The 27720-nt window shown below is 44.1% G+C and overlaps 1 protein-coding gene across 1 annotated transcript; it reads right to left on the reverse strand.

The window, feature by feature from the left end:
- Positions 1-806: 806 nt before the first annotated feature.
- Positions 807-25521, reverse strand: ANKRD65 (ankyrin repeat domain 65). Its single transcript, XM_040415559.1, has 4 exons — positions 25430-25521; positions 6593-6791; positions 3561-4110; positions 807-1324 (listed from the first exon to the last, which is right to left on the reverse strand). Exons 1-4 carry the CDS (start codon positions 25509-25511, stop codon positions 1076-1078), a joined length of 1080 nt encoding a protein of 359 aa, XP_040271493.1. The 5' UTR covers positions 25512-25521; the 3' UTR covers positions 807-1075.
- Positions 25522-27720: the final 2199 nt, after the last annotated feature.

The following is a 27720-nucleotide window of genomic DNA, read 5'->3' on the forward strand; positions in this document are numbered from 1 at the left end:
TCTTTTTGACTGATCAGGCAAAAGATAAAACTGCAGCATGCTACGGTTTTATCTCCGGTGAAAAAAACTGAAGACTTGCCTGAATGCTGGATCCAGCATTTTCCCCCATAGGAATGTATTAGTGCCAGATCCGACATTCAAAATACCTGAATGACAAGCGGAGAGACGGATCCGTTCTTCCAATGCATTTGTGAGACGGATCCGCATCCGGATCCGTCTCACAAATGCTTTCAGTCACATCAAAATTGGCGGATCCGGCGGGCAGTTCCGACGACGGAACTGCCCGCCGGATAACACTGCCGCAAGTGTGAAAGTAGCCTTACAAACATATGTGTGTCAGCAAAATCACAATTCACTTGGATGGATATTCACGGAATAAGTTCGGAACAATCATACTAACCATATGTGTGACTACTAATAAACTATCTACCACAATTCTAATCCCACTAAAGTATACTATACCAGGACTGGAATAATCAGAATTACGGCACCCACAAACCAGTGTCTATGCATGCACTCTTCGCTACTTTTATTAAATCTAGTTTATCCTATATATTTTTATATTTTGGGACAAATGCTTTGTGTTGGATGTTTTATTTGATATTGAATGTTTTTTAATACCTTTCATGATAAGATTATTTTCTATGGATTTTAAAACTATTTACTATAAATAAACCTAGTATATGTATGAAATACAGATGGTGAGTGCCTGCAGCGTGCAGGAATGCAGCAGGATTGTCGCCAAACCCTATTATACATAACGGGGCCGGCAGGCGTACCGTTTGCATCCGGCAGTGCCGTATCTGGAAAGAATATACTCCGCTGATGTGAAACTAGCCTCAGTCCAATCATATTTCACCTTTCCAGGGGAGCGCTGTACAATCAAAGGGGAAATCTGATTGGTTGCTATGGGCAACTAAGCCAGTTCTACTTTACACCAGTTTGATAAATCTCCCCCAATATATACCAGTCTGCTCAGCTCCTCTTCCTGTATACTCCACTGCCTGTAGATGGAACTGCATGTTCAATGTGACAGGTTCCCTTTAAAGGTGAACCTTGTTAGAGACGTACAGGATTAGAGTACATTTTGAACTGTAGGTAGTGCTCCTTGCAGGTAGGTAGACACTTGCTTGTGTCCCATCATGGCCGCTCTCTGCATTGGTGTGAGACACAGGCTGTCCTTTATATTCACGGAGGCTCCGTTCTGGACAAGGATCTGTACCACAGTGAGATGCCCTGCTGCCGCGGCCTTGTGTAAGGCGGTCCGTCCATGATTGTCCGCAACGTTCGGCTGAGCTTTATTATCCAAAAGCAAGTGAACAACCTATTGAAAAAGAGGGAAGGGGACAGAAAAGGGGTCATTAAATATATAAGACTAGGTAGAAACCTATTAACTAGGAAGGGTCACATTTTTATCCTTCTGTAATAGATGTGTGCCAGGCACTGGTTCACTACAACCACCAGACCCAAGTAAGACTCTGTTCACACCCTGTTATTGGCCACATCGGAGGTATATGTTGAGGGTATTCGCCGACATATGCCTCTAACATGTCCATAGGCCCCATGTACCCTCGACCAGTATGCATCAGCGTACCCTTATTGCATTTTATAGGAAAATGTAGTTTGCTATGCACAGTAAAACACCGTATAGGACGCAGTATGGGAGTAGGAATGGGAGGCAATGGCCATTGTATGCCCAGACAGTGGCACACGTCAGAGGTTTCTATGGGCTTACTCCAATGGTTCCTCAGGGTCTTATTGCATCAAGGATTGAACAATTTAAAGGGATTTTTCTGGTTTGCATCAACATCCTTTAAAAAAGATAATTTATAAAGGTAGCAGTATTTTGTAATGTATTTCTTCTGTTCTGGGCTGTGGTCACATGACCATGTCCATACAGCTCTGTCTTATTTCCTGTGATGTTATGTCCATACGGGGGCAGTGAAATGGGAGTGTCTGTGTAACTAGCTGGGTGGGAGGAGCTATAAACTAACTGGGCGTTCTTAGGGTCGGTGACAGAGGAAGAAGAAATGCTTTGTTTGGGTGCTATAATTACGTTATGAGCTTGGTTCTGGTGCTGTCTATATGCGCTGAGCTTGGCTCTGGTGCTGTCTATATGCGCTGAGCTTGGCTCTGGAACTGTATGTATGTTATTAGATTGGTTCTGGGGCTGTCTTTATGTACTGGTCATGTTTCTATGTTTCTATCATGGGTCTGGTTGGAGACAGCAACAAGAAGTGCTTCATAGAGGATGGAAAGAAACCAGAGGGATTTGTGTACATGAAGTAAGCAACTACATGAGCATATCTGTTAGAGACCATAGTAAACACCGAAAACCTCTTTAATTCTTTATTTTAATTAGGATAGGCAGTATCAGACCTTTCCTTTAGGGGTGGCCAGGCATGGGCTAAAAAAAATAATTATTGGTTGGAACCTCCCAGTGTGTCTCCGTCCATACTGGTCAGGAAGTGTCATGTGCTGTCTTACATGCACGTCACCGCTGCCGGCCAACCAGTGGCCTCAGTGGTGGTACATGCCGGAATGACATGTGATCTCTGAGGCATGTGCCGTTCCCGATAGGAAATCGGCGGGTTTGGATGATGTAAGTAATGAGTATAACGTATAGCTAGGTTTATTTCCCTCTCTCTATTAAGAACACAAAATCACTGTAGGCCAAGCTGAGCATGTATTTGTATCGGGGGTCAGGAAGTATAGCTGTCGGCTACTGAGGAGTATGGGCAGCCGAAGACTTATTGGCCTTCTAGCTATTTCCACCTGTCACCTGGATGTCACATGCATTTGTCTGCCAGATCAAAGGCTTGAACTAATTACTTGTCTTTCCTTCCTTGTGTACTGTACATAAGGACATTATGTTCCTTGTTTAAGTGAATGTAGTTGTCTTAGTTACGTAAAGTGTGTCCTAGGTCCAGGGGCGTACAAAGAGGAAAGGGGCCATACAGCGGAAGGCCCATTTACATGGATCCGACTGAGCAGGCAATTATTGGGAACGAAAGGTCGAGGCGATGAGAGCTACATTTACACATTCTCTATGGCAGACCTGACAAATCACCTGGTATTCCTGGCAGTCACCCAGGTTCTGGGCCCCCACTCCTGGGCACCTTCTCACAAGGTCAATTCAAGCAAATAGTATCTGCATTGAGCATTTTTTTGAGCAGGTGCTATACCATGTACCGTGTACCGTGCTTTGTTTGGGTGCTATAATTACGTTATGAGCTTGGTTCTGGTGCTGTGTATATGTACTGAACTTGGTTCTGGTGCTGTATTTATGTAATGATCTTGGTTTGGCACTGTATCTATGCTACCACAGTATTTGAATAATTAGGGCATACCCTATTATGTAACCCATGAGACTCAAAAAGTCCACTATTATTTTTGACACCACCTGCTGCGTTAGAGTGAAGAACTCTCCCTAACATCTCTGTGGTTGACACCACCCTCTACAATAGGACAAAGCCAATGTGGACCCCCTCTTCCCTTCTCTCTATAGTACATATAACCTGTCCTAGGCTGAAAATGTCTTCTCATTCAGCAACACATACCTCCAAGCTACCATTACTAGCTGCAATTGCTAGAGCTGTTCTGCCCAGCATGTCTTGGACATTCACATCGACCCCCTTCTCCAAGAGATAGTTCAGAGCCTCCATTTTTCCAGTCTCAGCTGCAACATGCAAAGGGGTCAAATTCCCAGAGGTCTCAAGTCCAAGGGAGACATTGTGTTCACTTAAAAGTTCTAAGATATGGACATGATTGCTGACGGTTGCCCAGTGCAATGGACTCCACTTGTTGTTGTCACCAATACATGGGTCTGTATTTTTCTTCAACAATAACTGTGCAATGAGTGTATGACCATTTGCTGCCGCTAAATGTAAAGCTGTTAGACCTCCTTTTGTAGGAGCGATGGCACTGGATCCACGGTTTAACAGCATCTCAGACAAGTGTGTATGGCCACTCCATGCAGCATGGTGGAGAGGGCTACAGCCTGAAGCATCCTGAACATTTATTGAAGCTCCTCTCTGGATTAAGAGCTTTGCTGTAGCTAAGTGACCATTGGATGCTGCGCAGTGAAGAGGAGTCCAGCCAAGCTCATCCCTGAATAAGGCAAGCAATATGTTTATTATAATGTCAAATATAAAAAAGCAAAAAACATTTTTTATTAAGGTAGTTTTAATTCGAAAGCCACTTGTCAAGACTGCCCCTTCATGCTTTGTGTGGGATCAATTCATAGCTGCGGTCTATAGGTCAGTGATTTCCAACCTGTCGCACTGCACTTGTTGTAATGACTTTTTTTTTACAGTATAAGAACGTGCAGTATGCATCTGTGTGCATGGGGGCCTATGGATGGGCTATGCCAGTGCTAAACATAGCTTCATAATGTGATGTCTTAGGGTACTTTCACACTAGAGTGGATCCGGAAATCCGTATGCAAACGGATATCTCTTTTTTCTCTGGATCCATTAGACTTATGCATTGAAGTATCGGCTCCGTCTTTCCGGTATCATCCGGAATAACGGATCCGGTATTAAATATTTTCAAAGCTAGAAAAAACTGCGCATGCGCAGACCGGAAAACTGGATCCGGCGATGCGGCAATTTCCTGAACACTTGGTACCGGATCCAGCATTAATACATTTCAATGGTAATTAATGCCGGATACGTCAAGTGCGGTAGTATTCCAGGATTTTGGCAGGAAAAAATACTGCAGCATGCCGCGGTATTTTGTCCGGTCAAGTACCGTACAAGGGATGGAACGGAAGACATCCTGATGCATACTGAACGGATTGCTTTCCATTCAGAATGCACTGGGACAAAACTGATGCGTTTTTTCCCCGTAATTGAAACCCTTTACCGGATTTCAATACCGGAAAAGAATAACCCTAGTGTGAAAGCACCCTTACCCATACAATAGACCAGTGGTGGCAAACCTATGGCACGGTTGCCAGAGGCGGCACTCAGATCCCTCTCTGTGGGAACCCACTCCCTGGAAAAAGTCTATGGTGTACCAATATGCCTTAGACTTTTCCTCCCATTCACCAGTGCAGGGCGCACTATGAACAGCACAGGCAGCACATTGAATGTAATCAGGCTTTTATAGCTAAATGATAAAGTACATGGAAGATATACTACTGTATATTGGACTGTAGTATTCAGGTTAAATTGCTGTGTTTGCACTTTGTGATAAATAAGTGGGTTTTGGGTTGCAGTTTGGGCACTCGGTCTCTAAAAGGTTCCCCATCACTGCAATAGACCATTAGCTGTGCAAGCAATTCTTAGTATAGGCCATCAATATATAATCGGTGGTGGTCTGACTTCTGGTACCCAGGTGCATAACTATCATATTGGCAGACCATGCGACTGCTATGGGGCCCAGGGCAAGAGGGGGCCCAGTTGGGATCATCCCCTCTTCTACTTGGGGTGGTGAAAACTTGGTCAGGACTCTACCCTCTAAAGAAACAACTTATAGCAAATGAGGCAGTGGAAAGAATGTCCCAAGGGTCATTGAAAGGGGTTTAGGTGGAAATCCTTCTGTCCTGTCTGGGGGGGGCCTGGTTTGATCCTTGCTATGGGGCCCTTACTATGTACGCCACTGCTGGTACCCCTGCTATTGATCTGATGTAATGGACCAGGCACAGTTCCATACATTTTGTAGTGGCTGTGCCTGGTATCGCAGCTCAATCCCATTCATTCAAATGGAACTGAACCCTAATGAGCTTCTGTATCTGGCACAGTCACTAGCAGATGCCAGATGCCCACTGATCTGATGCTGAATAACTGATCAATATTGTAGTTTTGAGTAACTCTGATGGAGGCTCATGTGACCAGACACATCACTCATCTCCTCTATTCAAACACAATGCAGATGGCAGGTGTGGTGTGTATAAATGGAGAAGACCTTACAAACAGTCTGTTTGCCTTGTCACATGAACCTCCATAAGCTGACATTTAATGGACAGGACCTTTGTGTGGACAGCACACAAGACTTAGCAAACAAGGGTACATACCTTATGAAATCTGGAAAATGGTACAGAATTTCCACAAAGGCTATATTAGCAAGTGCTATATAGTCATCTTATAAACATATTGGTCAACAGTAGCAAGAAAGTGGCCAAGCCCTTTAAGTAATATTTTTAAAGCAGATATCTGTTGACAAAGCAAGATCAATTAATCCCTGACGAACTATTGACTGGAAATGAATCATCTGTAAGGTTTAACAAATAATTGGTTTGTCAAGTATCAGCACAGCGAAATATCTCGAATGTCTCACATGTCCCATACAGTATGTTTTAAACATTCCACCCATAGAAATCACATCTATTGTCCTATCTAGATTAATCTCAAGTATCATCTTTCGGTTGCTCAGTCACCTATTTGACGCCGAGAGACTTTATCACCAGCGTGTGCATAGGATTAGAAGTCTTCATGGACATCAAGGCCGGGGAGGGATTAACACCTTGAAAGAACATTAGAACCCAACAAAGACTCTGGCTCTCAAGACGGATTTATGTCTGTAAAAGAATCTTAGCAATTGAGGTGTGTGGGGAGCAGTGCAGACATTAGTGGCTATATACACATACCTGTCATCAATCTTTTCTCCTTGTTGTAGAAATTGTTTCACAAGACCAGTGTTCCCATTCCAGGATGCCAAATGGAGGGCTTTCCATTCATAGGTAGCATGACCCAGCTTCTCTGGCACACTTAGTTCTTCGCTTAGTTGTAGGCATCTTCTTGCCAGCTCAGCGTCCAGGGTTGGTGTCCCTAATTTCTGCTGCATATCTTACAAGAAAGATCATTAATATAAGGTTACTCATTAATGACAACAATATACGTACAGGGCTATGAAAATCTGTAAATGCTTTGTGCATGTCCTACAGATCCGAGGACATTTGCGAGTTTGCTAATAGGTCAGCAGGTATGAACATACATACAGTATCTTATAGGCAGAAAAGGTAGCTGCCTTGAGGTCTCCTGTAAGACCCTAAACACGCTATTTACTGCCGAACCAGCCAATTTGGTGGGACAAGCTGATAATCTAATGTGTATGGGGAACTATTGGTGTGCCATGGAGGATCTTAGGCTACTTTCACACTTGCGGCAGAGTGATCCGGCAACCTGCATGCAAACGGACAGCATTTGTAGACGGATCCGGATGCATTTTTACCGGTCTGCGCATGCGCAGACCAGAGGGACGGATCCGGCATTGCGGTATTTTTAATGCCGGACCCGGCACTAATAAAAATTTTATGTAAATTATTGCTGAATCCGGCATTCCGGCAACTGATCTGGAATTTTGGACGGAGATAATACCGTCCAAAACGCCGTTCAGTGACTGAACTAATGACATCCTGATGCATCCTGAACGAATTTTTCTCCATTCAGAATGCATGGGGATAAAACTGATCAGTTATTTTCCAGTATTGAGCCCCTAGGACGGAACTCAGTGCCGGAAAAGAAAAATGCTAGTGTGAAAGTACCCTTAGTTGTGAGAAAAGATTAAAAGAATAAAATTTGTTTAGTCTTGAGAAGAAGTGTCTAAAGGCGGACATAGTAACATAGTAGTAACATAGTACATAAGGCCAAAAAAAGACATTTGTCCATCCAGTTCGGCCTGTCATCCTGCAAGTTGATCCAGAGGAAGGCAAAAAAAAACCTGTGAGGTAGAAGCCAATTTTCCCGACTTTAGGGGAATAAAAAATTCCTTCCCGACTCCAATCAGGCAATCGGAATAACTCCCTGGATCAACGACCCCTCTCTAGTAGCTATATCCTGTAATATAATTACACTCCAGAAATACATCCAGGCCCCTCTTGAACTCTTTTATTGTACTCACCATCACCACCTCCTCAGGCAGAGAGTTCCATAGTCTCACTGCTCTTACCGTAAAGAATCCTCTTCTATGTTTGTGTACAAACCTTCTTTCCTCCAGACGCAGAGGATGTCCCCTCGTCACAGTCACAGTCCTGGGGATAAATAGATGATGGGATAGATCTCTGTACTGACCCCTGATATATTTACACATAGTAATTAGATCTCCCCTCAGTCGTCTTTTTTCTAAAGTGAAAACCCTAATTTTGATAATCTTTCAGGGTACTGTTGTTGCCCCATTCCAATTATTACTTTAGTTGCCCTTCTCTGGACCCTCTCCAGCTCTGCTATGTCTGCCTTGTTCACAGGAGCCCATAACTGTACACAGTACTCCATGTGTGGTCTGACTAGTGATTTGTAAAGTGGTAGGACTATGTTCTCATCACGGGCATCTATGCCCCTTTTGATGCAACCCATTATCTTATTGGCCTTGGCAGCAGCTGCCTGACACTGGTTATCTGCAGCTTAGTTTGCTGTTTATTAAAATTCCTAGATGCATAACTTTACATTTGTCAGTGTTAAACCTCATCTGCCACTTATCTGCCCAAGCCTGCAATCTATCCAGATCCCTCTGTAGTAGTATACTTTCCTCTTCAGTGTTAATTACTTTACACAGTTTAGTGTCATCTGCAAAAATTGACACTTTACTATGCAAGCCTTCTACAAGATCATTAATAAATATATTGAAGAGAATAGGGCCCCATACTGACCCCTGAGGTACTCCGCTAGTGACAGTGACCCAATCTGAGTATGTACCGTTAATAACCACCCTCTGTTTTCTATCACTGGGCCAGTTACTTACCCACATACAGACATTTTCTCTCAGTCCGAGCATTCTCATTTTATATACTAACCTTTTATGCGGTACAGTGTCAAATGCTTTGGAGAAGTCCAGATATACGACATCCATTGATTCGCCGCTGTCAAGTCTAGAACTTACCTCCTCATAGAAACTGATTAAATTAGTTTGGCATGACCGATCCCTCATGAAGCCATGCTGATATGGCGTTATTTGCTTATTTCCGTTGAGATGCTCTAAGATAGCATCTCTCAGAAAACCTTCAAACAGTTTACCCACAACAGATATTAAACTTACCGGCCTATAGTTTCCAGGCTCTGTTTTTGGACCCTTTTTGAATATTGGCACCACATTTGCCATGCGCCAATCCTGTGGGACATTCCCTGTCAGTATAGAGTCCGCAAATATCAGAAATAAGGGTCTGGCTTATGACATTAGTTAATTCCCTTAGGATACGGGGGTGTATGCCATCCGGTCCTGGCGATTTGTCTATTTTAATCTTTTTAAGTCACTGTTGTACTTCTTCCTGGGTCAGACAGGACACTTTTAATGGGGATATTATTTTTACATTCAGCATTTCATCTGACAGTTTATTTTTCTCAGTGAATACAGTGGAGAAAAAAATATTTAACAGCTTTGCTTTCTCCTTTTCGCTCTCTGCGACTCCCCCCTCATTACTCTTTTTAACATTTATACTTTTTAACATTTATATAATTGAAGAACATTTTAGGGTTAGTTTTACTCTCTTTGGCAATTAATCTCTCGGTCTCTAGTTTGTCCGCTTTTATTTATTTTTTACATGTTCTATTTTTTTCCTTTTTTCCTATAGTTTTTCAGTGCTTCCGTGCCACCCTCCTGTTTTAGTGATTTATATGCTTTCTTTTTGTCATTTATTGCTTTCTTTACAGTTCTATTTATCCACATTGGTTTCTTTTTGTTCCTTAACCTTTTATTCCCATACGGTATGTACCTCTCACAATGAGATTTTAGAATGCTTTTAAAGATATCCCATTTTGTAGCTGTATTTTTATTTTTGAGGACTTTGTCCCAGTTAGTTAGGCCTATGGCCTCTCTTAGTTGGCTAAAGACCATGACAACACAGTAGCGGTGCTGATGTGTCACATATTGGTGACCACACTGCAGCTTGGAAACTATGGGTCCTGTTATGCCACAGTCTGGTGTTTGGAGAACGTTGCTCACAGCAGTCATCATTGCAGAACATAAATCTCCTGACAGTGCTGAAAGATGTGCCTAGTGACCTCCAAGACAGCACAAGATACACACTTATCACACAACAGCATTATTATTATGTTGATGTTTATTAAGAAAAAACAATGTCAGACTATGGCCTCATGCACACGACCGTTTTTTTTTAAGGTCCGCAAAAACGGGGTCCGTAGGTTTGTGATCCGTGACCGTTTTTTCGTCCGTGGGTCTTCCTTGATTTTTGGAGGATCCACGGACATGAAAAAAAAGTTGTTTTGGTGTCCGCCTGGCCGTGCGGAGCCAAACGGATCCGTCCTGAATTACAATGCAAGTCAATGGGGACAGATCCGTTTGACGTTGACACAATATGGTGCAATTGCAAACAGATCCGTCCTCCATTGACTTTCAATGTAAAGTCAGGAGTCCCTTTTATACCATCAGATCTAAGTTTTCTCCAATCCGATGGTATATTTTAACTTGAAGCGTCCCATCACCATGGGAACGCCTCTATGTTAGAATATACCATCGGATTTGAGTTAGATCGTGAAACTCAGATCCGACAGTATATTCTAACACAGAGGCGTTCCCATGGTGATGGGGACGCTTCAGGTTAGAATATACTACGAACTGTGTACATGACTGCCCCCTGCTGCCTGGCAGGTGCTGCCAGGCAGCAGGGGGCAGACCCCCCCCCCCCCCCCTGTATTTAACTCATTGGTGGCCAGTGCGGCCCCCCCTCCCTCCCCTGTATTTAACTCATTGGTGGCCAGTGCAGCCGGCCCCCCCTCCCTCCCTTGTATTTAACACATTGGTGGCCAGTGCGGCCCCCCTCCCTCCCTTGTATTTAACACATTGGTGGCCAGTGCGGCCGGCCCCCCTCCCTCCCCTGTAGTTAACACATTGGTGGCCAGTGCGGCCGGCCCCCCCTCCCTCCCCTGTAGTACTGTAGATTCATTGGTGGTCAGTGCGGCCGGCCCCCCCTCCCTCCCCTGTAGTACTGTAGATTCATTGGTGGCCAGTGGGCCCCCCCTCCCTCCCCCTCCTAATTAAAATCCCCCCCCCCCCCTATCATTGGTGGCAGCGGAGACTGTACCGATCGGAGTCCCAGTTTAATCGCTGGGGCTCCGATCGGTAACCATGGCAACCAGGACTCTACTGCAGTCCTGGTTGCCATGGTTACTTAGCAGTTTTTAGAAGCATTATACTTACCTGCGAGCTGCGATGTCTGTGACCGGCCGGGCGCTCCTCCTACTGGTAAGTGAAAGGTCTGTGCGGCACATTTCTTATAGCACAGACCTATCACTTACCAGTAGGAGGAGCGCCCGGCCGGTCACAGACATCGCAGCTCGCAGGTAAGTATAATGCTTCTAAAAATTGCTAAGTAACCATGGCAACCAGGACTGCAGTAGCATCCTGGTTGCCATGGTTACCGATCGGAGCCCCAGCGATTAAACTGGGACTCCGATCGGTACAGTCTCTGCTGCCACCAATGATAGGGGGGGAGATTTTAATTAGGAGGGGGAGGGAGGGGGGGGGCCGACTGGCCACCAATGAATCTACAGTACTACAGGGGAGGGAGGGGGGCCGGCCACACTGGCCACCAAAGTGTTAACTACAGGGGAGGGAGGGGGGGCCGGCCGCACTGGCCACCAATGTGTTAACTACAGGGGAGGGAGGGGGGGCCGGCCGCACTGGCCACCAATGTGTTAAATACAAGGGAGGGAGGGGGGGGGGCCCACTGGCCACCAATGAATTTAAAAACTGGGGAGGGAGGGGGGTTGGCCCCCCCTGCCTGGCAGCTCATGATCTCTTACAGGGGGCTTTGATATGCACAATTAACCCCTCAGGTGCAGCACCTGAGGGGTTAATTGTGCGGATCACAGCCCCCTGTAAGAGATCGGGTGCTGCCAGGCAGCAGGGGGCAGTCATGTACACAGTTCAAAGTATATTCTAACTAGAAGCATCCCCATCACTATGGGAACGCCTCTGTGTTAGAATATACTGTCGGATCTGAGTTTTCACGAAGTGAAAACTCAGCTCTGAAAAAGCTTTTATGCAGACGGATCTGCGGATCCGTCTGTGTGAAAGTAGCCTATGGCCACGGACGCGGATGCGAATCTTGTGTGCATCCGTGTTTTTTCACGGACCCATTGACTTGAATGGGTCCGTGAACCGTTGTCCGTCAAAAAAATAGGACAGGTCCTATTTTTTTGACGGACAGGAAACACGGATCACGGATGCGGCTGCAAAACGGTGCATTTTCCGATTTTTCCACGGACCCATTGACTTTCAATGGGTCCGTGGAAAAAAATGGAAAACGGCACAACGGCCACGGATGCACACAACGGTCGTGTGCATGAGGCCTATGTCTGATAACGTCAACAGTACACTGATGAAATGCGTCACACTTATACTTTTATATGTAGTGTAATACAATTCCTTTATAAAGTTCGGAAATAGCGCTCCTCAATCTGAATTTTTATACCTGACCTTGCGGGATCCAAGTGGAACTCCTGTTGCAGGAGAGAGCTGCTGAGATTTCCATTGGCCTGTTCAGCCTACATGTCCACAACAGCATTATGCATTGGGTCATGTCCTTGCGGTTCAAAGCTTACACGTGAGGTGTGGCCCTGTCTCCTCTTTGCATTGTACATAGAATAGAGGAGGCCCAATGGCAGCAATCAAACATTATAGTGCAAGGTTTTATCAGGACAGAATGGAATATTACTGTAACGGGGTTCCGAAGGTGCACTCGGTCCCCCATTGCCCGCAGAACTGTTGTTTAGCTTTAGGAATGAGGATCTGTGTTTGACCTCATTCCCAGGGCGGCTTTACTAGCTGGGTGGCTCCCTGCTCCTAAGTCTGCCTTGAGCGCCGAGCTGATCACTCGGTGCTCGACTGGTTGGTCTGTCGGTCATGTGACGCTGGCCACGTCACATGATCCTCACTCCCACTATAAATACAGGCAGCCTGCTGGCCACAGGTTGCCTGTTAATTTAGGTTCAACCTGTGATTTGGTCTTTCCTGGCGTACTTACCTCCTGCTGAATTCCTGACGATCCTCTGCCTGCTCCTAGTGTACTTTGCTGCTCTCCTGGTATTTATGACCCCGGCTTCTCCTGACAATTCTCTGCTTGCTCCCTTTGTACCTTGTAGCTTTCCTGGTATTGACTCGGTCCGTTCACATCCTGGTGTTTGTCTGTCTGTCATCCCTGCACTTATTCCAAGTTAGGGATTGCCGTCCAGTTGTCCCCTGTCATTAGGACTCGCGAGGCAAGTAGGCAGGGCCAGGGGTAAGGGGGGAGCGCAGGTGGTCACTTCCCTTCCCCCTGTGTGTGTGTGTACGCGACCGTTACAATTACCAACGAGGGCTAGACCCCTCTCCAAGTGCCCCATGGAGAAAGGGGCTAGCACTGGCTGGTCTTATGGAAAGGGCTCCCTGATCAGCCAGTTTTGTCCACCATGTTGCTGTCAGGATCATTTGTATGAACCCATGGTCAATTGATTGCCCACATCGTATGAGTAAAGCTGGACATACATGTAAGATAAACTGTATGACGAGTTGGCAAACAGCTATCTCTCCATATTCTCTCATACATATGCGTGCTTACCAATCATGTATATGTAATGAATGGGTAGAGGGGGGAAAAGCCGTTCCCAGACACCTGTAGCTGCGGCTTCTCTTCTGAGAACGGAAGTTGAAATCTAATGTGCTCGATCATTATCTCCCCTAACATGAGAAATTAGAGGACAGTTGGGAGGCCCCATACACATTAGATGGTTGGCCAAACCCACCAAAATCAGCGAGTTCAGACGACATAAATCTAATATGTACAGTGCATTTGGAAACTCTTCAGACGCTTTCACTTTTGGGCCCTATTCTCTTCATATATTTATTAATGATCTTGTAGAAGGCTTGCACAGAAAAATAAATTTTTTGCAGATAACACTAAACTGTGTAAAGTAATTAGCACAGAAGAGGACAGTATACTACTACAGAGGGATCTGGATAGATTGGAGACTTGGGCAGAGAAGTGGCAGATGAGGTTTCACACTGACAAATGTAAGGTTATGCACATGGGAAGGAATAATGCAAGTCACCTGTACATACTGTGAGGGGTAGCTCTCTTACAGGGGGTCACACTCACAGACGTCTTCACGGACACCAGGTTTGAGGTCCAAACTTGTGCTTTATTGAGGCATATCAACACAAAAGACAGCACTCCAAACAGAAACCAAAATAAACACCTGCCTGTCTAGGCACTACCTAAACAAAATAACGTCCCTACCTCACTTGTAGAGCCCTGTTCACACGTCCAAGTAGGTACGGCTTTGCACAGCCAAACAGTCCACACACAGGGAAGGTATCAGGCGTCACATAGCCTTGGGGCCCCTCAGCCCTCGTGACTGAGACCACACAGAGCCTCCACAGGTCTGTGTATCACAATCCTCCCTTCCCCCAGACTGACAGCCTGGACAGGTTTTTATTTCCCTTAACGATCCCAGATGATACCCGGAGATCCCTCAGGCTTAGGAAAAAACAGGCCCTGGAATGGGGTGGACTGGGGAGGTCCCACTACCAAGCCTACCTTCCCCAGTCCAATAAAATCCAGCCCATGAACTACTAAAGAAAAATAGCTTCAGCAACTATGTTTGCTGAAGCCAGTACCATCCTGGATCTTATTTACCTCACCCAGTTGAAGAAACCTGGGTGAGATATACACCTCTTCCGGGACTTTCTCACAGATTTCGCTGTTCACATCACCACCAATACTAAATGGTAAAACACTGGGTAACACTGACATGGAAAATAACTTAGGAATTTTAGTGAACAGCAAACTGCTGTGGAAACAAGCGTAAGGCAGCTGCTGCCAAGGCCAATAAGATAATGGGTAGCATCAAAAGGGGCATAGATGCCCATGATGAGAACATAGTCCTACCACTCTACAAATCACTAGTCAGACCACACATGGAGTACTGTGTACAGTTCTGGGCTCCTGTGTACAAGGCAGACATAGCAGAGCTTGAGAGGGTTCAGAGGAGGGAAGCTAAAGTAATAACTGGAATGGGTGGACTACAGTACTCAGAAAGATTATCAAAATTAGGGTTATTCACTTTAGAAAAAGATGACTAAGGGGAGATCTAATAACCGTGTATAATATATCAGGGGTCAGTACAGAGATCTCTCCCATCATCTATTTATTCCCAGGACTCTGAAAAGGGGACATCCTCTGCGTCTGGAGGAAAGAAGGTTTGTATACAAACATAGAAGAGGATTCTTTACGGTAAGAGCAGTGAGACTATGGAACCATCTGCCTGAGGAGGTGGGGATGGTGAATTCACTAAAAGAGTTCAATAGGGGCCTGGATGTATTTCTGGAATCTAATAATATTACAGGCTATAGCTACTAGAGATGGGTTGTTGATCCAGGGAGTTATTCTGATTGCTTGATTGGAGTCGGGAAGGAATTTTTTCCCCCTAAAGTGAGGAAAATTGGCTTCTACCTCACAGGGGTTTTTTGCCTTCCTCTGGATCAACTTGCAGGATAACAGGCTGAACTGGATGGACAGATGTCTTTTTTTCAGCCTCTGTAATTCTTAATATAGAGACGTTTGGAACAACCAAGACTCTTCCTAGAACTTGCTGTCCCTAACATATTAATCGGGGGGAAAGGACCTTGGTAAGAGAGGTAATCAAGAACCCAATGGTCACTCTGGCTGAACTCCAAAGATCCTGAGTGCAGATGGGAAAAACTTCCAGAAGGTCATCCATCAGTGCAGCACTCCGCTCCACCAATGTGGGCTTTATGGCAGAGTGGCCAGAAAGAAGCCTCTCCTCAGTAAAAGACACATGAAAGTTTGCAAAAAAACAAAACTTCTTGGCCTCAATTCTAAGCGTTATGGAGGAAACCAGGCACTGCTCATCACCTGCCCAATACCAGTGTTAAGGGAAAGCTGAATGGAGCAAAGAACAGAGGTATTCTTAATACAAAACAATTCCAGCATGTGGGCTGAAGGGTCACCTTCCAGCAAGACAATGACCCTAAGCACACAGCCAAGACAACACAAGAGTGGCTTAGGGACAACTCTGTCAATGTCCTTGAGTGCCCCAGCCCCAACCCCAATTGAACATCCCTCGAGAGACCTGAAAATGGCTGTCCACTGATGGTCCCCATCCAACCTGACAGAACTTGAGAGGACCTGCAGAGGAGAATGTCAGAAAATCCCCAAATCCTGATGTGCAAACCTTGTGGCATCATACCCAAGAAGAGTGAGGTACTGAGTACAGAATGATGGGAGGGGAAAGTTTTGAACTTTTTTTTTATTTTAGCACAAGGCTGCAACATAACAAAATTTGAAAAAGTGAAAGGGTCTGAAGACTTTCACAATGCAGTGTATATCTTAATGACTGTATTGTACTATGGTGATTATCACATAAAACTTAATCTGACTATTTGTATGCTAATTACAGTGTTAATGGATGTATAACAATGGAGGAGTCAGGTTCTAAGCAATAAACTGTTCTTGGGTGCACATTGCACAATAACTACTTTGTACACAGCAATCCATAAGACATGCAGGGTAAATAATAACATGCAATTATGGGTAAATTACACATACAGGACACATGCACTTCATGTCACGTGCTAATTAGTACATAGTAGGTGACCTTGCCGTGTTGATAGGCTGCAGACATGTGAGGAAATGTGGTTGCTTTGAAGATAGAATCCAAATTTACCTTTCCGGCTTCTCCAAGCCACCGATATAATGATAAAGGGAAATCTCTATTAATATTTGAATAATATTGTTGGATTTATGTAAGCCTATTTATTCACTATTCAGACATCTGCATTAGATTAGCTGAATGGGCAGCATGGTGGCTCAGTGGTTAGCACTGGTGTCTTGCAGCGCTGGGTTCCTAGATTCAAATCTGACCAAGGACAACATCTGCATGGAGTTTGTATGTTCTCCCTGTATTTGTGTGGGTTTGCTCCCATACTCCAAAGACATATTGATCGGGACCTTAGATTGTGAGCTCCATTGGGGACAATGTGATGCTAATGTCTGTAAAGTGCTGCAGAATATAGTAGCGCTATATACAGTTGCAAGAAAAAGTATATGAACACTTTGGAATGATATGGATTTCTGCGCAAATTGGTCATAAAATGTGATCTGATCTTCATCTAAGTCACAACAATAGACAATCACAGTCTGCTTAAACTAATAACAAGAATAAGAATTAAATGTTACCATGTTTTTATTGAACACACTATGTAGACATTCACAGTGCAGGTGGAAAAAGTATGCGAACCCCTAGACTAATGACATCTCCAAGAGCTAATTGGAGTGAGGTGTCAGCCAACTGGAGTCCAATCAATGAGATGAGATTGGAGGTGTTGGTTACAGCTGTCCTGCCTTATAAAAACCACACCAGTTCTGGGTTTGCTTTTCACAAGAAGCATTGCCTGATGTGAATGATGCCTCGCACAAAAGAGCTCTCAGAAGACCTACGATTAAGAATTGTTGATTTGCATAAAGCTGGAAAGGGTTATAAAAGTATCTCCAAAAGCTTGCTGTTCATCAGTCCACGGTTTATAGACAAATTGTCTATAAATGGAGAAAGTTCAGCACTGCTGCTACTCTCCCTATGAGTGGCCGTCCTGTAAAGATGACTGCAAGAGCACAGCGCAGACTGCTCAATGAGGTGAAGAAGAATCCTAGAGTGTCAGCTAAAGGCTTAAAAAAGTCTCTGGCGTATGCTAACATCCCTGTTAGCGAATCTATTATACGTAAAACACTAAACAAGAATGGATTTCATGGGAGGATACCACAGAGGAAGCCACTGCTGTCCAAAAAAAACATTGCTGCACGTTTACAGTTTGCACAACAGCACCTGGATGTTCCACAGCAGTACTGGCAAAATATTCTGTGGACAGATGAAATCATAGTTGAGTTGTTTGGAAGAAACACACAACACTATGTGTGAAGAAAAAGAGACACAGCACACCAACATCAAAACCTCATCCCAACTGTGAAGTATGGTGGTGGGGGCATCATGGTTTGGGGCTGCTTTGCTGCGTCAGGGCCTGGACAGATTGCTATCATCGAAGGAAAAATGAATTCCCAAGTTTATCAAGACATTTTGCAGGAGAACTTAAAGAGGACCTTTCACTAGTTTAAAAACTAAAAACTAACTATATCAGTGGGCAGAGCGGCGCCTGGGACTCCCAGGCTATGAGCTGTGCGCTACGATTGGCCAGCGCTGCAGCAAGGGACAACCCTAATACAAAATCTCCGCCCGGTACAACAGAGGGAGCTGCACACCACCGGAGCCTATACAGGGCGAACGGAGCGGCGCCCAGACATACTAGTAAGTGCAGGGGGACCCCTGGGCGCCGCTCTGCCCACTGATATAGTTAGTTTTAGTTTTTAAACTAGTGAAAGGTCCTCTTTAAGGCCATCTGTCCACCAGCTGAAGCTCAACAGAAGATGGGTGTTGCAACAGGACAACGACCCAAAGCATAGAAGTAAATCAACAACAGAATGGCTTAAACAGAAGAAAATACGCCTTCTGGAGTGGCCCAGTCAGAGTCCTGACCTCAACCCGATTGAGATGCTGTGGCATGACCTCAAGAAAGCGATTCACACCAGACATCCCAAGAATATTGCTGAACTGAAACAGTTCTGTAAAGAGGAATGGTCAAGAATTACTCCTGACCGTTGTGCACGTCTGATCTGCAACTACAGGAAACGTTTTGGTTGAAGTTATTGCTGCCAAAGGAGGTTCACCAGTTTTTAAATCCAAGGGTTCACAGACTTTTTCCACCTGCACTGTGAATGTTTACATGGTGTGTTCAATAAAAACATGGTAACATTTAATTCTTTGTGTTTTATTAGTTTAAGCAGACTGTGATTGTCAATTGTTGTGACTTTTTATGACCAATTTGTGCAGAAATCCATATCATTCCAAAGGGTTCACATACTTTTTCTTGCAACTGTAAGTGCATAAAATGAACAACATCTTAGTGGCACAATGGTGATGTTCATAGGAATGCATTGAGCTTGACAGTGTGAATGACCAACTCCAAATTTTGCCTGACTTGGCTCTGTTGTGTTCATATACATTGAATTTTAATTTGCTCTATTATTGGACATGCTGTCAATATACCATAGAGAGATTTATCTGCCTATATTGTTCATACATTTTTCTGGAGGTCCTGTATTTTTACATGAACAATGCAAAATACTGATGTTATATGCATTACTGGCAAGAATTCATTGTCTTTCCCCCCATGTCACTCAGCCCCCCTACCTGACCCATCCATTACGGTTAATAGCACAACGCTTTCTCCCAGGCTCACAGGTCCGCTGCCTGGGGGTAACATGATGAAAAAAGATTGAGATTCCTCAGTGGTTGATACCTTTTAATAGCTAACTGAAAAAATTACAGAACTGCAAGCTTTCGAGGCTACTTAGGCCTCTTCGTCAGGCGGTCTCTTAAGACAGTATCTGAAGAGTCAAATATTTATACACCAAAGTACATAGGAATAATGAGGTAGATGAGACAAGTGATGTAAAGCAGATCAATATGTGGAGGAGAAAACAAACAGTTGTAACAGTAAATTGTTGAAGCAAAGTATGAGGAAACTGAGGAATCTTAATCTTTTTTTATCTTTTATTTACTGGCTAACACAGTACAAATATATATATATTTTTTTTTACTAATTTTACTAATTCTGCCCTGTATTTTCAGCCACAAATCCAAACCATCACCTCCAGCTGCCACTTTCAACTTAAAGGGAACCTGTCATCAACTTTATGCTGACCTCACTGAGGGCAGTATAAAATAGTGATAGAAATACTGATTTCAGCGGTGGTGTCACTTATGAGCTAAAGTAAGTGGTTGCTGAGAACCAGCATCATAATCACTGCAGCCCAGGCTGGAAAAGAGTCAAATCTACCTGAGAAGAGTCATGGTTATTCATAATCTCCTTCTCTCCCGCCCATCTGCTGATGATTGGCAGTTCTCTGCTAGAGAGAAAGGGAGAAAACTAGGTATTAGACTGTCAGTCATCAGCAGGTGGGCAGGAGAGCAAGAATTTTTGAATAACCAGGACTCTTCTCAGGTGTCCGTGACTCTTTTCCAGGCCCAGTCTGCAACGATGGTGATGTTGGTTCTCGGCAACCACTTACTTTTAACTATATAAATGACAGATCACTGAAATCAACTCACTGTCTCTACTTTATTCTGCTGTTAGTATGGACAGCATAAAGTTGATGACAGGTTCCCTTTAAGAACATCTCTCGTATTCGCTCCTTCCTCACCTCTGAGTCAACTAAAATGCTAGTGCATGCCCTAGTCATTTCCTGCCTAGAATACTGCAAAATTCCATTCTGTGGCCTCCCATCTAGCGGTGCCTAGTTAATTCACCTCTCCCCTCGTTTCAACTCTGCCTCTCTTCTTTGGCAGTCCCTTCACTGGCTTCCCATTGCCCAGCGAATGCAGTTTAAAATACTAATAAATACATATAAGGCCATCCACAACCTGTCCCCCTCTGTACATCTCTGACCTGCTTTCTAGATACATCCCCACATGTAATCTCCGATCCTCACAGGACCTCTTCCTCTCTTCTCCTCTCATCTGTTTTTCACACAGTTGACGACAAGATTTCTCACGTGCCTCTCCCCTACTCTGAATCTCCCTATTCAGGACATCAGACTCTCCCCAACATCCAAACATGTGTTGAGCGAATCGAAGTTAAGGAAGTGGAATTTGATCCGAATTTCAGGAAAAATTTGATTCACTACGAATCCGAATTTTTTGGCGCTTCATGGTAACTAATCAATTTTGATTGCGGAGAGGCCGTCGCGGCCATCTTGAGTAAAGAAAATGCACCAATTCTCACATGCACTGAGAATTGCCAGATTTTCTTCAATCTAGATGCCCGTGACGGCCTGTCCACGATCAAATGGATGAGGTGAGTATGTATTTTTTTTGTTTAACCCCCCTGATAGGATAAATGTGACTCTCAGATGCTGCAATCAGCATTGAATGCGGCATCTAAAGACTTAAATGACAGTGGCGGGCCGTCATTGTGCCCGCTTCATACAATGGAATGCGATTCAATACGAAAGTCTATTACCTCCAAAAAGCATGCTGCCACCACACCACCAAATGAGTAGCCTTTACCCTCACCTACTGTGTTCTTCCCTTGTAGATTGTAAGCTCTTGCGGGCAGGGTCCTCTTCCCCTTTTTTTTACCAGTCTGTTAATAGTTTATTGTTCATTGTATTTTTATATTATGTATGTTTACGCCCTTTTGATTTACAGCGTCATGGAATTATTGCATTCTCAAATAAATAATTATAAGCATGATCACCTTTCTGGGAGATCAGATATGCCTTGACAGTTGTCATTTTCAGCCAATTTACCAGCAGCTTGTATTATAAAACACCAGGGGACTGAATCCTACAGAGAAAGGTATAATGGAAAGATGCATCTCTGAGATGTTCTAGAACCACCAATGGTTTTGGCCTACAAATACTGACCAAATACTGACCGTGTGAAAGTGGCCAAAGTATTATGGCCTATCAGCAAGCTAGTCCCATTTGGTGGCGAAGAGCAGGTAATATAGGTGCTGTCTTTCCTCATAGTAACAAATCAAAGTTATAGTTAACACTCCATAGTCTCCAGATTAATGGAGAGAGACCAGACACGTGAAGTCTGCACTCCACTTGTGTAGAACTAATACAGTACTATTCTCAGGATCAGTGACTGACTTCCATCAATCAATGTGTTATGACCTATCGTACAGAATACAATTTTATGATGTGAATATATTGTAATACATTATAAGTCCTCATGCACACGACTGTATTTTGCATCCCTGTCCGATCCACATTTTTTGCGAATTGCACAGACCCATTCATTTCTATGGGTCTTGTAAAAAAACGGACAACACACAGATGTCATCCGTGTGCTGTCTGCATCTGTGTGTCCGTTCTGCAAATTATAGAACATGTCCTATTCTTGTCAGTATTGCCAACAAGAATACTCATTTCTAGTGATGGTAGCAAGAAAATTGCACAATGAAGATGTCCGTGTTATGTGGATCCATGGTTTGCAGAACGTAATACAGACACAGTAAAGCGCATGAGGCCTAACACAAATGCTGTTCATTTATTCACACTTAAAGAGGTTGGCCACTTTCTGGTTACTGTTGACCAATATGTTTGTGAGATGATTACATGACACTTACTAATATAGTCTTTGTTGAAATTCTGCACCATTTTCTGTATTTCATAAGGTATGCCCCCTTTGTTTACAAAGTCTTTTGTCCTGTCCATACAGTGCAGAAGAAGAGCAAGGAGCGGTGAGCAAGCAAGGTAAGTGCATTTCTTTTTTTTACACTTGATCTGAGGCTGACAGGGGTCCAATATGAAGCTGATGGGGTCTGATCTAACCTGATCTGAGGCTGATGGGGGTTAGATCTGAGGCTGAGGGAGGCTAGGGGGTCTGATCTGAGACTGATGGAGGTTGGGAGGTCTGATCTGAGGCTGATTGAACTTGAGAGTCTGATCTGAGGTCTGTTGGAGATAGAGGGGAGGATTTTGGGGTGTGATCTGAGGACTTCAAACATGGCGCCCGCTCGCATGTGCAGCGGGCGCCATAGCCACCAGGTGCCTGCTGTTTCATACAGCAGACACCCGCAGCTAAAGTCTGCGACTGGCGATAATGCCGATTGTGGACTTTTAACCCTTTAGATGCCAAGGTCAAACGAGACCATGGCATCTGAATGTGCTAAACCTGGAATCACACGCTTCCAGGTGTGCTCCGGCTCCCCCCGGGAGAACCGGATGCATTGTGCGGCAGCTTGAGTCCTCCGAAATGAACTGAAGCTGCCGTACATTACCTCCTTGTTGCAGGGCTCTATTGGAATACATTGTAACTCTCATACACTCCAATGCTAATGCAGTGAGGTTTGACGAGTTAAGGGTACTTTCACACTAGCGTTTTTCTTTTCCGGCACTGAGTTCCGTCTAGGGGCTCTATAGCGGAAAAGATCTGATCAGATTACCCCCATGCATTCTGAAAGGAGAGAAATCAGCATGCTGCGGTTTTATCTCTGTCCAAAGTTCCGGGAACACTTGCCGGAATGCTGGATCCAGCATTAATTTACATTGAAATGTATCAGTGCCGGATCCGGCATTAAAAATACCGCAATGCCGGATCCGTCCTTCCAGGCTGCGCATGCGTAGACCTTTAAAATGTGGAAAAAAAATTGAAACGGATCTGTTTGTCCATATGAGAAACGGACAGATGGATCCGATCTTGCAATGCATTTGTGAGACGGATCGCATCCGTCTACAAATGCTGTCCATTTGCATGCAGATTGCCGGATACGGCACACAGTTCTGGGGACGGAACTGCTTGCCAGATCACTCTGCCGCAACTGTGAAAGTACCCTTAGGCTGTATTACACAGCCCGATGTGATTTCCTCCCGGCAATCGCCTACTCACTAGCGGAGGAGACCGCTGCTATTACATGTGGGGATCTCCTCCACAGCATGGGGAGGAGTGATCACTATGCCATGCTGTATAGTGGTTTGCCGGCGGCAGATAGTGATTAGACACCCACAACCTGCTGCCTGCAAATGAAAATTTTTTAACATGTCAAAAGATTTTGATTGCCTGAAGAATGAGCGTTGGGCAATTGGGGGCAGTATTAAACTGCAAATGATCGCTAACAATACAGGCTTTAGCATGTATTCTTTCAGTATATGTAGATATGTGTCCTATATTTGGTAAGCAGTTTTGGTTAGATCATGGGAATCCAAACTAGAGGGACACCTCAATGTGTTACGTATAGTACATCCAAACCATTTGATGCTTACATTGTGATGTATGAATTCCTCGCTTATGGACACACTAGATGTAAAGGGCCACATATAACCTACAACACAGGTCCCTCTGGACAGATGCTGCAGGGGATATGTTACAGCAATGTGAAACACTTGTTTCAATTTGTACAAGACAACCCCTTGAGGGTACGGCCACACAGTCAGGTTTCTTCATGCAGGTTTTGGAAGCCAAAATCAGGAGTGGATCATAAAGGAGAGAAATTATAAAGGACAGAAATTATGTCTCCTCTCTTTTTTAAATTCACTTGGTTTTGGCTTCCAAAACTGCATCAGGAAACATGACATGTGGCCGTATACTTAAAGAGTAACTAAACCTTTGAATGAAATTTTAATATGTTGTCCCTAATGCCCTAAAAACTTTTTCCAATATACTTTATTTAACTAGTTTTGTATTTTTCTTAGTGTTTACCCTACCTAAAGCGCACCATTCACTGTGCACTTAAAACTCAGTTCTCCGCACACCCTCTAACAGCTCACCGCAGCAGCGCTGTGAGTACGGGCAGGAGCGCATATTGCTGCTCCAGCCCGCGTTCCCCGGAGGATTACTAACTCCTGGCATAGCACATGGGTACTTTGTACCCATGTATTATGCCAGGATTAGCTGAGCAGAGCGGGGCTCCTGCTTCTGCCTGCTACGCTAAGCTAAGAGAACTTCATGTCAGCTCTTAGCTTAGCGGAGCAGGCAGAAGCAGGATCCTGGCATAGTACAGAGTACCCATGTGCTATGCCAGGTGTTAGTAATCCTCCGGGGGGGCGGGCTGGAGCAGCAACATGCGCTCCTGCCGGTACTCACATCGCTGTGCGGCCCCATTCATGAATTTCACACTCCATACTCCGTACAGCACTGAGCTGTCAGCGGTGCACGGAGAACTGAGTTTTGAATGCACAGTGAATGGTGCGCTTTAGGTAGGGTGAACACTAAGAAAAATACTAAATTAGTAAATAAACTATATTGGAAAAAGTTTTTTTTAGGGCATTAGGGACAACATATTAAAATTTTATTCAAAGGTTTAGTTACTCTTTAAAAAATTATATATTTTTTATTTTTCTTGAGCTAGATAACACCAACATGTTAACAGGTTCATAGAGGATGCATTCATCCCTGTGGTGTAAGGTAGTACTATGCAGGTATTAATAGAGCTGTTATATTATGTTCTGTTTATACAAGGGCTTGTATGCCCACAGTCTATATTGTCTATAATATATATTTTTTTGGGCAACAGAAATGGATCTTGGCAGAGAAAGTTCATTAAAAAATCCCTTTATGAAAGGTTACTGCCCCTTGGTTTCTCCTGGGTTTGGTTAAAATACAGGGTGGAAACATCGGCCGCAAAAAATGGCCATATATCTGTGTTAAAATAATGCATATGACAAGCAGCATGCACAGAGCGTGTGTGGCGACATTCAGATCTCTATGGTTCAGTATTATGGAGCAGTATATTATCTTGGTGCCGCACTGTATACAGAAGCATCTAGGGAAGAGTACCTCTAATGGATCCATAGAACACAGAACTACAGTATACATTTTTTATAAATCTCATTCTTATACATCTAGTTGCTCTGGATATTCCATTGAAAAAGAAGAAAAAAGCTCAGTTTTAGGCCCTGTGATCTCAGATTTACCTGAACAGTACTTGGTCAGCGCAGTGTCGGTCCAGGATAACTGCTGGCTTCCACCTTCAGACGTCTTGTAGTCTAGGATCATTACCCTGTGTGTCCACTACACCCGCTGCTTCACGCTGTGCCGCACATACTGTACACAGCAGGTTGACTTGAAGTGAAATTGAGAAGAAGATTAAACAAAGCAGATCTTGTGCAATTACACTTGTTGGATACCTTGGCAAGTAAAAACTTGTTCCCCTACAGAGCTTCCCTTCTGTTAAAGGGTAATCTGCTAATGATTTCAGTGAAGTTTACAAAGTACCGGGGGAGGGGCACAGGCGGGAGGGAAGCATAATAGCTGAAAAGACACATGAGGACAATGATAGGCCCTAGGACAAATCACTAGACTGACCTCCTGGGCTAGTGTTGCACAGTACAAACATGCCATGCCTTATAAATCTAGGTATGAAACAACGTACCGTATCCTCTAAGATTTACTAAAAACAAGAAAAGCAACAGTAGTTAAAAAAAAAACTAAAACATAAAAGTGTACCTTACGTTTTGAAGAACTTTATTAAAAACTATTCTAAATGCCATAATTTATTATTGTTATATACTTTTTCACATTTTCCTTTCAGGTGTCTATAGCGTTTTTGGAGGGTACTATATCTCCTTAAGGAGAGTGCCTTAATTGGTGTAAGGAGTCTTATAGGCCAGACATGCTCCTCTGGAATTCTGGGAAGTAGGGATGCAATAAGCTCTTAGCAATCTCTGCCTCTGATTCCACCAGATGTAAGGCAGCTATCCTATAAGTTAATGTTTGACCTTTTAAACAGGCCTTGAAACATGACTTGGATAATAAATAAGCCAGCATCTCATCTGCAGGCAGCTGTTTCAGGGGGATTGCCCCTCATCAGAGCAGGGAATACTGGGTGAGAGACCTAGGTCAGGATTTGGGGGGGTGGGGGACGGGGGCGACGACTATATCTCCTTATGGTGAGGAGTCTTATAGGCAGGTCTTATAGCACTTTGGATACCGTACACTCGGATTTGGAACGGGAATCCACTGTGGGGCCAAAGTGGGCTACAGGGAGGGGTCTTCTGCACTAATGTGCTATGCAGATCTGCGCTGGCACAGGCAACAGCTCATGTCTGTACATCGCTCATTGTGACCCCACAGTTAAGTTATAGACAACTGAACCTCAGGTGCCTATTTTGTAAGTAAAATGTGGAAAAAACCTATATGACAAAATTCATGCAACCATGCAATATGCAACTGATCAACAAAAGGGTAACAATGCTTTGAACTTTTGACTCCATATTTCACTATCCACTACAGCTTCGAACGCGAGGATTACCATACTTTTATAGACAATCATCTTGGCTATCTCATACATAAGTTGGATTTGCAGCTATTTAGCATATGATTAGTTATGCAGATTATTGTATGTAGCTGCATTGTTACTGTTTTGCTCCTGGTGGTGGAACAACCTTTTTCTTCTTGTATACTACAAATTACAACCTGTTCTCGCATTCCCCGATAGCTCAGTGTGTTATTAGGTAGTCTCACGTTGGAAGCTGTAGTGGATGGTGAGATATGGAGTCAAAAGTTCAAAAGATTGTTACCCTTTTGCTCATCAGTGTAAGTATTCAGACCCTTTGTTATGAAACTTCAAATTTTGCTCTGAGACCTCCCAATTCTTTTGATCATTTTTCAGATGTTTCTACACCTTGATTGGAGTCCACCTGTTATAAAGTCAGTTGCTTGGACATAATTTGGAAAGACACACTGCTGTCTATATAAGGTCTCACTGCTGACAATGAATCAGAGCAAAAACCAAGCCATGAGGAGAAAAGAATTGACTGTAGAGATCCGAAACAGGATTGTGTAGAGGCATAGGTCTGGAGAAGGGTACAAAAAATTTCTGCTGCACTAAAAGTTTCTAAGAGAACAGGGCCCTCCAGAATTATATAAAATTTTGAAACAACCACGACTCTTTCTAGAGCTGGCTGCCTCGCCAAACTAATTAACAGTGGGAGAAGGGCCTTGGTAAGAGAGGTGACAACTCTGTGAAGGTCCTTGAGTGGTCCAGCCATTCAAACATCTCTGGAGAGACCTGAAAATGGTCCCCATCCAACCTGACAGAGCATGAGAGTATCTGCAGAGAAGAATGGCAAAATCCCCAAATCTACCTGGGGTATGATGCAATCCTTGTGGCATAATACCCCAGAAGACTGGAGGATGTCATCACTGCCAAAGGTGCTTCAACTAAGTCCTGAGTAAACCGTCTAAATACCTATGTCAATGCAAG

The sequence above is a fragment of the Bufo bufo genome, chromosome 1, assembly GCF_905171765.1.
Source record: "Bufo bufo chromosome 1, aBufBuf1.1, whole genome shotgun sequence".
NCBI lineage: Eukaryota > Metazoa > Chordata > Amphibia > Anura > Bufonidae > Bufo > Bufo bufo.

Bases quoted from the DNA above. Each gene is read 5' to 3' on its own strand.
- ANKRD65 (XM_040415559.1), bottom strand. From the start codon at position 25,511: ATGATCCTAGACTACAAGACGTCTGAAGGTGGAAGCCAGCAGTTATCC. The intron at 4,111-6,592 runs GTATGTGTATAT...TGCCTTATTCAG, and splicing joins GGAGAAAAGATTGATGACAG to GGATGAGCTTGGCTGGACTC. The intron at 1,325-3,560 runs GTATGTGTTGCT...CTTTTTCAATAG, and splicing joins CTAGTAATGGTAGCTTGGAG to GTTGTTCACTTGCTTTTGGA.